The following is a 15,491-nucleotide window of genomic DNA, read 5'->3' as shown; positions in this document are numbered from 1 at the left end:
TATAATGGGCAGAGTGTGGGATAGGAAGGGACAGTATAGTGGACAGAGTGTGGGATAGGAAGGTACATTATGGTGGACAGAGTGTGGGATAGGAAGGTACAGTATAATGGACAGAGTGTGGGATAGGAAGGGACAGTATAGTGGACAGAGTGTGGGATAGGAAGGTACAGTATAATGGGCAGAGTGTGGGATAGGAAGGGACAGTATAGTGGACAGAGTGTGGGATAGGAAGGTACATTATGGTGGACAGAGTGTGGGATAGGAAGGTACAGTATAATGGACAGAGTGTGGGATAAGAAGGTACAGGATAGTGGACAGAGTGTGAGATAGGAAGGTACAGTATAATGGACAGAGTGTGGGATAGGAAGGTACAGTATAATGGACAGAGTGTGGGATAGGAAGGTACAGTATAGTGGACGAGTGTGGGATAGGAAGGTACATTAGAGTGGACAGAGTGTGGGATAGGAAGGTACAGTATAATGGGCAGAGTGTGGGATAGGAAGGGACAGTATAGTGGACAGAGTGTGGGATAGGAAGGTACAGTATAATGGGCAGAGTGTGGGATAGGAAGGGACAGTATAGTGGACAGAGTGTGGGATAGGAAGGTACATTATGGTGGACAGAGTGTGGGATAGGAAGGTACAGTATAATGGACAGAGTGTGGGATAAGAAGGTACAGGATAGTGGACAGAGTGTGAGATAGGAAGGTACAGTATAATGGACAGAGTGTGGGATAGGAAGGTACAGTATAATGGACAGAGTGTGGGATAGGAAGGTACAGTATAGTGGACGAGTGTGGGATAGGAAGGTACATTAGAGTGGACAGAGTGTGGGATAGGAAGGTACAGTATTGTGGACAGAGTGTGGGATAGGAAGGTACATTATAGTGGACAGAGTGTGGGATAGGAATGTACAGTATTGTGGACAGAGTGTGGGATAGGAAGGTACAGTATAGTGGACAGAGTGTGGGGTAGGAAGGTACAGTATAATGGACAGAGTGTGGGATAGGAAGGTACAGTATAGTGGACAGAGTTTAGGATAGGAAGGTACAGTATAGTGGACAGAGTGTGGGATAGGAAGGTACAGTATAGTGGACAGAGTGTGGGATAGGAAGGTACAGTATAATGGACAGCGTGTGGGATAGGAAGGTACAGTATAATGGGCAGAGTGTGGGATAGGAAGGTACAGTATAGTGGACAGAGTGTGGGATAGGAAGGTACAGTATAGTGGACAGAGTGTGGGATAGGAAGGTACAGTATAATGGACAGAGTTTGGGATAGGAAGGTACAGTATAGTGGACAGAGTGTGGGATAGGAAGGTACAGTATAATGGACAGAGTGTGGGATAGGAAGGTACAGTATAATGGACAGAGTGTGGGATAGGACGGTACAGTATAATGGACAGAGTGTGGGATAGGAAGGTACAGTATAGTGGACGGAGTGTGGGATAGGAAGGTACAGTATAGTGGACAGAGTGTGGGATAGGAAGGTACAGTATAGTGGACAGAGTGTGGAATAGGAAGGTACAGTATAATGGACAGAGTGTGGGATAGGAAGGTACAGTATAGTGGACAGAGTGTGGGATAGGAAGCTACAGTATAGTGGACAGAGTGTGGGATAGGAAGGTACAGTATAGTGGACAGAGTGTGGGATAGGAAGGTACAGTATAGTGGACAGAGTGTGGGATAGGAAGGTACAGTATAGTGGACAGAGTGTGGGATAGGAAGGTACAGTATAATGGACAGAGTGTGGGATAGGAAGGTACAGTATAGTGGACAGAGTGTGGGATAGGAAGGTACAGTATAATGGACAGAGTGTGGGATAGGAAAGTACAGTATAGTGGACAGAGAGTGGGATAGGAAGGTACAGTATAGTGGGATAGGAAGGTACAGTATAGTGGACAGAGTGTGGGATAGGAAGGTACAGTATATTTGACAGTGTGGGATAGGAAGGTACAGTATAATGGGATAGGAAGGTACAGTATAATGGACAGAGTGTAGGATAGGAAGGTACAGTATAATGGACAGAGTGTGGGATAGGAAGGTACAGTATAATGGACAGAGTGTGGGATAGGAAAGTACAGTATAGTGGACAGAGAGTGGGATAGGAAGGTACAGTATAGTGGACAGAGTGTGGGATAGGAAGGTACAGTATAATTGACAGTGTGGGATAGGAAGAAACAGTATAATGGACAGAGTGTGGGATAAGAAGGTACAGTATAGTGGACAGAGTGTGGGATAGGAAGGTACAGTATAATGGACAGAGTGTTGGATATGAAGGTACAGTATAGTTGACAGAGTGTGGGATAGGAAGGTACAGTATAGTGGACAGAGTGTGGGATAAGAAGGTACAGTATAATGGGATAGGACGGTGCAGTATAATGGACAGAGTGTGGGATAGGAAGGTACAGTATAATGGACAGAGTGTGGGATAGGAAGGTACAGTATAGTGGACAGAGTGTGGGATAGGAAGGTACAGTATAATGGACAGAGTGTGGGATAGGAAGGTACAGTATAGTGGACAGAGTGTGGGATAGGAAGGTACAGTATAATGGACAGAGTGTGGGATATGAAGGTACAGTATAGTGGACAGAGTGTGGGATAGGAAGGTACAGTATAGTGGACAGAGTGTGGGATAAGAAGGTGCAGTATAGTGGACACAGTGTGGGATAGGAAGGTACAGTATAATGGACAGAGTGTGGGATAGGAAGGTACAGTATAGTGGACAGAGTGTGGGATAAGAAGGTGCAGTATAGTGGACAGAGTGTGGGATATGAAGGTACAGTATAATGGACAGAGTGTGGCATAGGAAGGTACAGTATAATGGACAGAGTGTGGGATAGGAAGGTACAGTATAGTGGACAGAGTGTGGGATAGAAAGGTACAGTATAATGGACAGAGTGTTGGGATAGGAAGGTACAGTATAAAGGACAGAGTGTGGGATAAGAAGGTACAGTATAGTGGACAGAGTGTGGGATAGGAAGGTACAGTATAGTGGACGAGTGTGGGATAGGAAGGTACAGTATAATGGACAGAGTGTGGGATAGGAAGGTACAGTATAATGGACAGAGTGTGGGATAGGAAGGTACAGTATAGTGGACGAGTGTGGGATAGGAAGGTACATTAGAGTGGACAGAGTGTGGGATAGGAAGGTACAGTATTGTGGACAGAGTGTGGGATAGGAAGGTACAGTATAGTGGACGAGTGTGGGATAGGAAGGTACAGTATAATGGACAGAGTGTGGGATAGGAAGGTACAGTATAATGGACAGAGTGTGGGATAGGAAGGTACAGTATAGTGGACGAGTGTGGGATAGGAAGGTACATTAGAGTGGACAGAGTGTGGGATAGGAAGGTACAGTATTGTGGACAGAGTGTGGGATAGGAAGGTACATTATAGTGGACAGAGTGTGGGATAGGAATGTACAGTATTGTGGACAGAGTGTGGGATAGGAAGGTACAGTATAGTGGACAGAGTGTGGGGTAGGAAGGTACAGTATAATGGACAGAGTGTGGGATAGGAAGGTACAGTATAGTGGACAGAGTTTAGGATAGGAAGGTACAGTATAGTGGACAGAGTGTGGGATAGGAAGGTACAGTATAGTGGACAGAGTGTGGGATAGGAAGGTACAGTATAATGGACAGCGTGTGGGATAGGAAGGTACAGTATAATGGGCAGAGTGTGGGATAGGAAGGTACAGTATAGTGGACAGAGTGTGGGATAGGAAGGTACAGTATAGTGGACAGAGTGTGGGATAGGAAGGTACAGTATAATGGACAGAGTTTGGGATAGGAAGGTACAGTATAGTGGACAGAGTGTGGGATAGGAAGGTACAGTATAATGGACAGAGTGTGGGATAGGAAGGTACAGTATAATGGACAGAGTGTGGGATAGGACGGTACAGTATAATGGACAGAGTGTGGGATAGGAAGGTACAGTATAGTGGACGGAGTGTGGGATAGGAAGGTACAGTATAGTGGACAGAGTGTGGGATAGGAAGGTACAGTATAGTGGACAGAGTGTGGAATAGGAAGGTACAGTATAATGGACAGAGTGTGGGATAGGAAGGTACAGTATAGTGGACAGAGTGTGGGATAGGAAGCTACAGTATAGTGGACAGAGTGTGGGATAGGAAGGTACAGTATAGTGGACAGAGTGTGGGATAGGAAGGTACAGTATAGTGGACAGAGTGTGGGATAGGAAGGTACAGTATAGTGGACAGAGTGTGGGGTAGGAAGGTACAGTATAATGGACAGAGTGTGGGATAGGAAGGTACAGTATAGTGGACAGAGTTTAGGATAGGAAGGTACAGTATAGTGGACAGAGTGTGGGATAGGAAGGTACAGTATAGTGGACAGAGTGTGGGATAGGAAGGTACAGTATAATGGACAGCGTGTGGGATAGGAAGGTACAGTATAATGGGCAGAGTGTGGGATAGGAAGGTACAGTATAGTGGACAGAGTGTGGGATAGGAAGGTACAGTATAGTGGACAGAGTGTGGGATAGGAAGGTACAGTATAATGGACAGAGTTTGGGATAGGAAGGTACAGTATAGTGGACAGAGTGTGGGATAGGAAGGTACAGTATAATGGACAGAGTGTGGGATAGGAAGGTACAGTATAATGGACAGAGTGTGGGATAGGACGGTACAGTATAATGGACAGAGTGTGGGATAGGAAGGTACAGTATAGTGGACGGAGTGTGGGATAGGAAGGTACAGTATAGTGGACAGAGTGTGGGATAGGAAGGTACAGTATAGTGGACAGAGTGTGGAATAGGAAGGTACAGTATAATGGACAGAGTGTGGGATAGGAAGGTACAGTATAGTGGACAGAGTGTGGGATAGGAAGCTACAGTATAGTGGACAGAGTGTGGGATAGGAAGGTACAGTATAGTGGACAGAGTGTGGGATAGGAAGGTACAGTATAGTGGACAGAGTGTGGGATAGGAAGGTACAGTATAGTGGACAGAGTGTGGGATAGGAAGGTACAGTATAATGGACAGAGTGTGGGATAGGAAGGTACAGTATAGTGGACAGAGTGTGGGATAGGAAGGTACAGTATAATGGACAGAGTGTGGGATAGGAAAGTACAGTATAGTGGACAGAGAGTGGGATAGGAAGGTACAGTATAGTGGGATAGGAAGGTACAGTATAGTGGACAGAGTGTGGGATAGGAAGGTACAGTATATTTGACAGTGTGGGATAGGAAGGTACAGTATAATGGGATAGGAAGGTACAGTATAATGGACAGAGTGTAGGATAGGAAGGTACAGTATAATGGACAGAGTGTGGGATAGGAAGGTACAGTATAATGGACAGAGTGTGGGATAGGAAAGTACAGTATAGTGGACAGAGAGTGGGATAGGAAGGTACAGTATAGTGGACAGAGTGTGGGATAGGAAGGTACAGTATAATTGACAGTGTGGGATAGGAAGAAACAGTATAATGGACAGAGTGTGGGATAAGAAGGTACAGTATAGTGGACAGAGTGTGGGATAGGAAGGTACAGTATAATGGACAGAGTGTTGGATATGAAGGTACAGTATAGTTGACAGAGTGTGGGATAGGAAGGTACAGTATAGTGGACAGAGTGTGGGATAAGAAGGTACAGTATAATGGGATAGGACGGTGCAGTATAATGGACAGAGTGTGGGATAGGAAGGTACAGTATAATGGACAGAGTGTGGGATAGGAAGGTACAGTATAGTGGACAGAGTGTGGGATAGGAAGGTACAGTATAATGGACAGAGTGTGGGATAGGAAGGTACAGTATAGTGGACAGAGTGTGGGATAGGAAGGTACAGTATAATGGACAGAGTGTGGGATATGAAGGTACAGTATAGTGGACAGAGTGTGGGATAGGAAGGTACAGTATAGTGGACAGAGTGTGGGATAAGAAGGTGCAGTATAGTGGACACAGTGTGGGATAGGAAGGTACAGTATAATGGACAGAGTGTGGGATAGGAAGGTACAGTATAGTGGACAGAGTGTGGGATAAGAAGGTGCAGTATAGTGGACAGAGTGTGGGATATGAAGGTACAGTATAATGGACAGAGTGTGGCATAGGAAGGTACAGTATAATGGACAGAGTGTGGGATAGGAAGGTACAGTATAGTGGACAGAGTGTGGGATAGAAAGGTACAGTATAATGGACAGAGTGTTGGGATAGGAAGGTACAGTATAAAGGACAGAGTGTGGGATAAGAAGGTACAGTATAGTGGACAGAGTGTGGGATAGGAAGGTACAGTATAGTGGACAGAGTGTGGGATAAGAAGGTACAGTATAGTGGACAGCATTTGGGATAGGAAGGTACAGTATAATTGACAGTGTGGGATAGGAAGGTACAGTATAATGGACAGAGTGTGGGATAGGAAGGTACAGTATGATGGACAGAGTTTGGGATAGGAAGGTACAGTATAGTGGACAGAGTGTGGGATAGGAAGGTACAGTATAATGGACAGAGTGTGGGATAGGAAGGTACAGTATAATTGACTGTGTGGGATAGGAAGGTACAGTATAGTGGGAAAAGGAAGGTACAGTATAGTGGACAGAGTGTGGGATAGGAAGGTACAGTATAATGGACAGAGTGTGGGATAGGAAGGTACAGTATAATGGACAGAGTGTGGGATAGGAAGGTACAGTATAGTGGACGAGTGTGGGATAGGAAGGTACATTAGAGTGGACAGAGTGTGGGATAGGAAGGTACAGTATTGTGGACAGAGTGTGGGATAGGAAGGTACATTATAGTGGACAGAGTGTGGGATAGGAATGTACAGTATTGTGGACAGAGTGTGGGATAGGAAGGTACAGTATAGTGGACAGAGTGTGGGGTAGGAAGGTACAGTATTGTGGACAGAGTGTGGGATAGGAAGGTACAGTATAGTGGACAGAGTGTGGGATAGGAAGGTACAGTATAGTGGACAGAGTTTAGGATAGGAAGGTACAGTATAGTGGACAGAGTGTGGGATAGGAAGGTACAGTATAGTGGACAGAGTGTGGGATAGGAAGGTACAGTATAATGGACAGCGTGTGGGATAGGAAGGTACAGTATAATGGGCAGAGTGTGGGATAGGAAGGTACAGTATAGTGGACAGAGTGTGGGATAGGAAGGTACAGTATAGTGGACAGAGTGTGGGATAGGAAGGTACAGTATAATGGACAGAGTTTGGGATAGGAAGGTACAGTATAGTGGACAAAGTGTGGGATAGGAAGGTACAGTATAATGGACAGAGTGTGGGATAGGAAGGTACAGTATAATGGACAGAGTGTGGGATAGGACGGTACAGTATAATGGACAGAGTGTGGGATAGGAAGGTACAGTATAGTGGACGGAGTGTGGGATAGGAAGGTACAGTATAGTGGACAGAGTGTGGGATAGGAAGGTACAGTATAGTGGACAGAGTGTGGGATAGGAAGGTACAGTATAGTGGACATAGTGTGGGATAGGAAGCTACAGTATAGTGGACAGAGTGTGGGATAGAAAGGTACAGTATAATGGACAGAGTGTGGGATAGGAAGGTACAGTATAGTGGACAGAGTGTGGGATAGAAAGGTACAGTATAATGGACAGAGTGTGGGATAGGAAGGTACAGTATAAAGGACAGAGTGTGGGATAAGAAGGTACAGTATAGTGGACAGAGTGTGGGATAGGAAGGTACAGTATAGTGGACAGAGTGTGGCATAGGAAGGTACAGTATAATGGACAGAGTGTGGGATAGGAAGGTACAGTATAGTGGACAGAGTGTGGGATAGAAAGGTACAGTATAATGGACAGAGTGTGGGATAGGAAGGTACAGTATAATTGACAGTGTGGGATAGGAAGGTACAGTATAATGGACAGAGTGTGGGATAGGAAGGTACAGTATAATGGACAGAGTGTGGGATAGGAAAGTACAGTATAGTGGACAGAGAGTGGGATAGGAAGGTACAGTATAGTGGACAGAGTGTGGGATAGGAAGGTACAGTATAATTGACAGTGTGGGATAGGAAGAAACAGTATAATGGACAGAGTGTGGGATAAGAAGGTACAGTATATTGGACAGAGTGTGGGATAGGAAGGTACAGTATAATGGACAGAGTGTTGGATATGAAGGTACAGTATAGTTGACAGAGTGTGGGATAGGAAGGTACAGTATAGTGGACAGAGTGTGGGATAAGAAGGTACAGTATAATGGGATAGGACGGTGCAGTATAATGGACAGAGTGTGGGATAGGAAGGTACAGTATAATGGACAGAGTGTGGGATAGGAAGGTACAGTATAGTGGACAGAGTGTGGGATAGGAAGGTACAGTATAATGGACAGAGTGTGGGATAGGAAGGTACAGTATAGTGGACAGAGTGTGGGATAGGAAGGTACAGTATAATGGACAGAGTGTGGGATATGAAGGTACAGTATAGTGGACAGAGTGTGGGATAGGAAGGTACAGTATAGTGGACAGAGTGTGGGATAAGAAGGTGCAGTATAGTGGACACAGTGTGGGATAGGAAGGTACAGTATAATGGACAGAGTGTGGGATAGGAAGGTACAGTATAGTGGACAGAGTGTGGGATAAGAAGGTGCAGTATAGTGGACAGAGTGTGGGATATGAAGGTACAGTATAATGGACAGAGTGTGGCATAGGAAGGTACAGTATAATGGACAGAGTGTGGGATAGGAAGGTACAGTATAGTGGACAGAGTGTGGGATAGAAAGGTACAGTATAATGGACAGAGTGTGGGATAGGAAGGTACAGTATAAAGGACAGAGTGTGGGATAAGAAGGTACAGTATAGTGGACAGAGTGTGGGATAGGAAGGTACAGTATAGTGGACAGAGTGTGGGATAAGAAGGTACAGTATAGTGGACAGCATTTGGGATAGGAAGGTACAGTATAATTGACAGTGTGGGATAGGAAGGTACAGTATAATGGACAGAGTGTGGGATAGGAAGGTACAGTATGATGGACAGAGTGTGGGATAGGAAGGTACAGTATAGTGGACAGAGTGTGGGATAGGAAGGTACAGTATAATGGACAGAGTGTGGGATAGGAAGGTACAGTATAATTGACTGTGTGGGATAGGAAGGTACAGTATAGTGGGAAAAGGAAGGTACAGTATAGTGGACAGAGTGTGGGATAAGAAGGTGCAGTATAGTGGACAGAGTGTGGGATAGGAAGGTACAGTATAATGGACAGAGTGTGGCATAGGAAGGTACAGTATAATGGGCAGAGTGTGGGATAGGAAGGTACAGTATAATGGACAGAGTGTGGGATAGGAAGGTGCAGTATAATGGACAGAGTGTGGGATAGTAAGGTACAGTATAGTGGACAGAGTGTGGGATAGGAAGGTACAGTATAATGGGCAGAGTGTGGGATAGGAAGGGACAGTATAGTGGACAGAGTGTGGGATAGGAAGGTGCAGTATAATGGGCAGAGTGTGGGATAGGAAGGGACAGTATAGTGGACAGAGTGTGGGATAGGAAGGTACAGTATAATGGGCAGAGTGTGGGATAGGAAGGGACAGTATAGTGGACAGAGTGTGGGATAGGAAGGTACAGTATAATGGACAGAGTGTGGGATAGGAAGGTACAGTATAGTGGACAGAGTGTGGGATAGGAAGGTACAGTATAATGGACAGAGTGTGGGATAGGAAGGGACAGTATAATGGACAGAGTGTGGGATAGGAAGGGACAGTATAATGGACAGAGTGTGGGATAGGAAGGTACAGTATAATGGACAGAGTGTGGGATAGGAAGGTACAGTATAATGGACAGAGTGTGGGATAGGAAGGTACAGTATAATGGACAGAGTGTGGGATAGGAAGGTGCAGTATAATGGACAGAGTGTGGGATAGGAAGGTGCAGTATAATGGACAGAGTGTGGGATAGGAAGGTACAGTATAGTGGACAGAGTGTGGGATAGGAAGGTACAGTATAGTGGACAGAGTGTGGGATAGGAAGGTACAGTATAATGGACAGAGTGTGGGATAGGAAGGTACAGTATAGTGGACAGAGTGTGGGATAGGAAGGTACAGTATAATGGACAGAGTGTGGGATAGGAAGGTGCAGTATAATGGACAGAGTGTGGGATAGGAAGGTGCAGTATAATGGACAGAGTGTGGGATAGGAAGGTACAGTATAATTGACAGAGTGTGGGATAGGAAGGTACAGTATAATGGACAGAGTGTGGGATAGGAAGGTACAGTATAGTGGACAGTGTGGGATAGGAAGGTACAGTATAGTGGACAGAGTGTGGGATAGGAAGGTACAGTATAGTGGACAGTGTGGGATAGGAAGGTACAGTATAGTGGACAGAGTGTGGGATAGGAAGGTACAGTATAGTGGACAGAGTGTGGGATAGGAAGGTACAGTATAATGGACAGAGTGTGGGATAGGAAGGTACAGTATAGTGGACCGAGTGTGGGATAGGAAGGTACAGTATAGTGGACAGAGTGTGGGATAGGAAGGTACAGTATAGTTGACAGAGTGTGGGATAGGAAGGTACAGTATAGTGGACAGAGTGGGATAGGAAGGTACAGTATAGTGGACAGAGTGTGGGATAGGAAGGTACAGTATAGTGGACAGAGTGTGGGATAGGAAGGTACAGTATAATGAACATAGTGTGGGATAGGAAGGTACAGTATAGTGGACAGAGTGTAGGATAGGAAGGCACAGTATAATGGACAGAGTGTGGGATAGGAAGGTACAGTATAGTGGACAGAGTGTGGGATAGGAAGGTACAGTATAGTGGACAGAGTGTGGGATAGGAAGGTACAGTATAATGTTTACGTTGACTGACATGTTTCATAAGATGTTGTCAGGGTACAGAGTTTCAGCTGGTCATTAACATGTGTTTTAATGTTTACACATAGTAATGCGGGGGGGACAGAGAGAGAATATGTACGATCATTCAGACCACCTAGCACCTCTTCCTATTTACCTAAATCTCTCTCTCTGGAATTATCGCCTTACATGTCACAAGTGCGTGCCATCCCATATAACTGCCCCCGCCACAGTCCCTCTCCCTCTTCCTCTCTCCTGGCTGTCTGAGATTCCAGGCATGTGTGTGTCAGTAAAATAAGCTCCTGTGTTCGGCCCCTTCTTATCCAGAACACACTATGGAGCCGCCATGGCCACAGCTCTGAAAGCCTGGGCCGCGGAGTAGCCCTCTGCATCCCTGAACGGCCCAACGACACTCCCATGTCTGTGTGTTTTAGCGTTAGTGTGTGTGTTTGGATTCGCTGTGGTTTCCAAGAGGAAGTTGTAGTATTTTTTTTCTCCCGTTGTTTTTTCACTTGACACCGCAAGACCGATGACTGATATATTGTGCCCACCGGGAAGAAGACATAGCATATCTAACGATTACCGGACTTTCTGATCTATATCACGGACATCTCAAACGGTTCACGTATTTTCCTGTAGCACGGCCATGTCAAATGAGTACCGTGTTCTCTGACGTATAAGGGCCATGTCTGCGGGTGGCCGTTGTTTTTAAAGTGACATGTCTAACGGTCACCGTACTCTGTCGCAGCACCTCAATGACTTGAAGAAGGAGAACTTCAGCCTCAAGCTCCGCATCTACTTCCTGGAGGAGAGGATCCAGCAGAAGTTCGAGGACAGCAGCGACCATGTCTACCGCACAGTGAGTGACTGGCACACATTAATACACACTGCCTGTCGTTGGTCCTGTTTGAAATAGAACTGAGCCAAACTCTAGCTGGAGGAGAAGGGGCGAGTTGATACACTCAACGATGCTTTAGCACATCTGTAGGGAACGTAGGTTCTGGAATGTCTCAATACCCGCAGGCTTTCATTCCATTGAGGCACTCAAACATTTAAATAAATATATATGACCTTTTCTTCATGATGAGTATTGTTTAGCGCGACTATGACCATAGGAGTTGGAAAGACAACACAAACAGATTTGGGACCAGGCTACCGTGTGTGTCCCCCCCGTGGAGAATCTGGCACTTCCTTCCCCTGTGATGTCATTGTCCTACCACAGGGAACCATGCAGTGAGTGTTTGTATAGATATTATAGTTCCTATGCCTTACCCTCAGTATGATGGTAAACAGACAGCTCCTAATCCCAGGGAAAGGGCAGCAGTCTGGGGGCACAGGGTGTTAGCCTGCTGCCTGCATGTTCAAAGGGGGTAGACGGGAGGGTGTGTGAGATCATACACTGTGTGACTCTTATTAAACCAGCTGTTCTCTGTGTGCATATGGAAACTGGTCAATTCTCCAGAATCCCCGTAGACCACCACTCCAGATGGGTAGATAGATTAGCGTGCGTGGCTATGTGCTGCGTGTGTGTTTGTATTTTTCCAAGATGGCTGACCTGATCCAAACAAACAAGACCTGAATGTGCTCGGACTTATCATCCTTTATCTCTACATGCCACAGCTAACTGAGTGGAGAGAGGTTCGACCAAACTGTCACTTTCATGTTTGAGCATGTTATAGTAGGGTATTAAGAGCTCAATATCTCATGTACGGTTAAAGCTTCATCGGTTTATTAACCTTTTATTCATATAAGGGGAGTCTCACTTCAAGACCGTGCAAGACAATATGATGATACGGTCACTTCATTATCTTCATGTTTACATATCTTGCATCACTCATCTCAGCTGTGTACACTGTATTTTATACCATCTATTGCATCTTACCTATGCCACTGTCATTGCTCATCCATATATTTATATGTATATATTCTTATTTCATTCCTTTACTTAGATTTGTGTGTAGTAGGTAGCTGTTGTGTAATTGTTAGATTACATGTTAGATATTGCTGCACTGTCGGAACTAGAAGCACACGCATTTCCCTACACTCGCAATAACATCTGCTAACCATGTGTATGTGACCAATAACATCTGCTAACCATGTATATGTGACCAATAACATCTGCTAACCATGTGACCAATAACATCTGCTAACCATGTGTATGTGACCATTAACATCTGCTAACCGTGTGTATGTGACCAATAACATCTGCTAACCATGTGTATGTGACCATTAACATCTGCTAACCGTGTGTATGTGACCAATAACATCTGCTAACCATGTGTATGTGACCATTAACATCTGCTAACCGTGTGTATGTGACCAATAACATCTGCTAACCATGTGTATGTGACCAATAACATTTGATTTGATTGTCTCAGATAAAGATTGGTGTTGGATTGTTTCTTTGGAGATCCGCATGATCCAGTTAATTCCCTGGCACCGTTTCTGTTGTCTTGGTTTACACTCACTGCTCAGACCAACAGTAGGAATCAGAGGGATTCTATGTGTAGTCCAAGAGTGCAATCATTTATTTAACACATTTGTTCTTCTGCAAAGGGTTTCAACTGTGCTTTTTCATCCCAATCGATGTGCGTATGTCAGTATAGGGATCTATCTGTGGTGTATACTGTATGTGGGTGCCCTGTGTGTGTATGTCAGTATAAGGATCTATCTGTGGTGTATACTGTATGTGGGTGCCCTGTGTGTGTATGTCAGTATAGGGATCTATCTGTGGTGTATACTGTATGTGGGTGCCCTGTGTGTGTATGTCAGTATAGGGATCTATCTGTGGTGTATACTGCATGTGGGTGCCCTGTGTGCGTATGTCAGTATAGGGATCTATCTGTGGTGTATACTGTATGTGGGTGCCCTGTGTGCGTATGTCAGTATAGGGATCTATCTGTGGTGTATACTGTATGTGGGTGCCCTGTTTGTGTATGTCAGTATAGGGATCTATCTGTGGTGTATACTGTATGTGGGTGTCCTGTGTGAGTATGTAAGCGAATAGGCCTATTACTACTCTTAATCCCAGGTCTAGGCCAATCACGGCCGCCTCTTCCCATTCCGGTGCATGTCTAGTTATAAGGGGAACTGTTGCTGTGGGCCAAGGGGGCGGGGGGGGGGGGGGGGGGGGCAATAGCAGGTGCACCATAGACTGCTATATTTAGAGCTGTGTGGATAACAGGAAAACATCCCAGTTACTGTCTGCCTGTCATGCAGTGACGCATGATGTGAAAAGTAATGCTTTATAAAATAAGATTTCAAGTTTTTATGTCATGGCAAATGGCAAAGTACAGTGAAATGTCTTTCTTGCCAGCTCTGAAACCCAACAATGCAGTAATCAATATCAATGTAGCACTAAAAAATAACTTAAGGTAGAGTAAAAACACACCAGAATTTTAAAAGTAGAAAACGAGAAAGTAAGAAGCTGGTCAGTTCCAGTACTATATATACAATGTGCAGGGATAATGGAGTGATAGAGGACAACAGACACACCGGTCTCTACATTGCAGATGAGCTGAAGGCAGTCATCAATGACCTTGGACCACAGGCTGCTTGGTCTAAAGTGGAGGAGTCCTGCCTTCACATCACACCCATTGGCTGTGCTGCTCATGCATTGAATCTGCTCCTCGAGGACATCATGGCACTGAAAACAATGGATACACTCTACAAGAGAGCCAAGGAAATGGTTAGGTATGTGAAGGGTCATCAAGTTATAGCAGCAATCTACCTCACCAAGCAAAGTGAGAAGAGTAAGAGAACCACATTGAAGCTGCCCAGCAACACCCATTGGGGTGGTGTTGTCATCATGTTTGACAGTCTCATGGAGGGGAAGGAGTCTATCCAAGAAATGTCCATATCACAGTCTGCCGATATGGACAGCCCCATCAAGAGGATCCTCCGGGATGATGTATTTTGGGAGAGAGTGGTAAGCAGCCTGAAACTCCTGAAACCTATAGCAGTAGCCATTGCATAGATTGAGGGAGACAATTCCATCCTGTCCATTCATCTGCTTGCAGATGTAAGAGAAGAAATCCGTACTGCCCTGCCCACTTCCAAGCAAGAGCTTTGGGATGGAGATGCAATATGGCAGTCGTGCCAACATATCTCATCAGTCACCTGGTGGAGGGGACTTTGTGGATCTGAGGATTTTTCCCCTGTTGCCTCCATCATCCTCCAAATCCCACCAACATCAGCTGCCTCAGAGCGCAACTGGTCCTTCTTTGGGAACACACGCCAAAGCACGCAACAGGCTGACCAATGCAAGGGTTGAAAAATTGGTGGCCATCCGGGCAAATTTGAGGCTTTTTGAGCCTGACAACAAGCCATCCTCAACAAGGTTGGAACGTGACAGTGAAGATGAGGCCTCAGTCTCAGTTGAGGAGGTCCAGGGAGAAGACATGGAAGCCTGAGAGGAAGACAACCAAAGCTTTATTTTCTAGACTATCATTTTACAGATTTTTGGGAGATGCGTTGGATCACTGGGGATCAGTCAATATTCCCTGTCTTTTGTTGTTCAGTTAAATCATCCCATGTGATGAGTCAACTCATTTAATTAAAGTTCAATACGTAACAAAATGGTTTGTTTTTTATTTCTATTGGAAGGATTTAATAATTTGCAATTATGTCTACTTATGATAAGGTAAAAGGTTTATGTTTCTGTCTCCATATGATATGGTAAATATATCCAATGCAAAACACATCTACATTTAAATGGTGTTAATATTAATATG

The 15,491-nt window shown here is 45.0% G+C and overlaps 1 protein-coding gene across 4 annotated transcripts in view; it reads left to right on the top strand.

Annotated features, from left to right (window-relative positions):
- Window positions 1-15,491, top strand: part of LOC110509196 (myomegalin) — a 148,961-nt gene that overhangs the window by 65,873 nt on the left and 67,597 nt on the right. For 3 of the 4 annotated variants that reach the window (XM_090225948.1, XM_090225947.1, XM_090225946.1), the window contains exon 4: window positions 11,507-11,617. In XM_090225948.1, the coding sequence (XP_090082074.1) occupies window positions 11,507-11,617 (111 nt within the window). Of the gene's footprint in view, window positions 1-10,997; window positions 11,618-15,491 lie in introns of those variants that run through there. The other variant, XM_090225949.1, reaches the window with a different exon arrangement.

This window comes from Oncorhynchus mykiss, chromosome 28 (genome assembly GCF_057628025.1).
Source record: "Oncorhynchus mykiss isolate SJ-2025 chromosome 28, ASM5762802v1, whole genome shotgun sequence".
NCBI lineage: Eukaryota > Metazoa > Chordata > Actinopteri > Salmoniformes > Salmonidae > Oncorhynchus > Oncorhynchus mykiss.
Note: the sequence above shows the minus strand (reverse complement) of the source record. Positions and strands in the feature narration are given on the sequence as shown.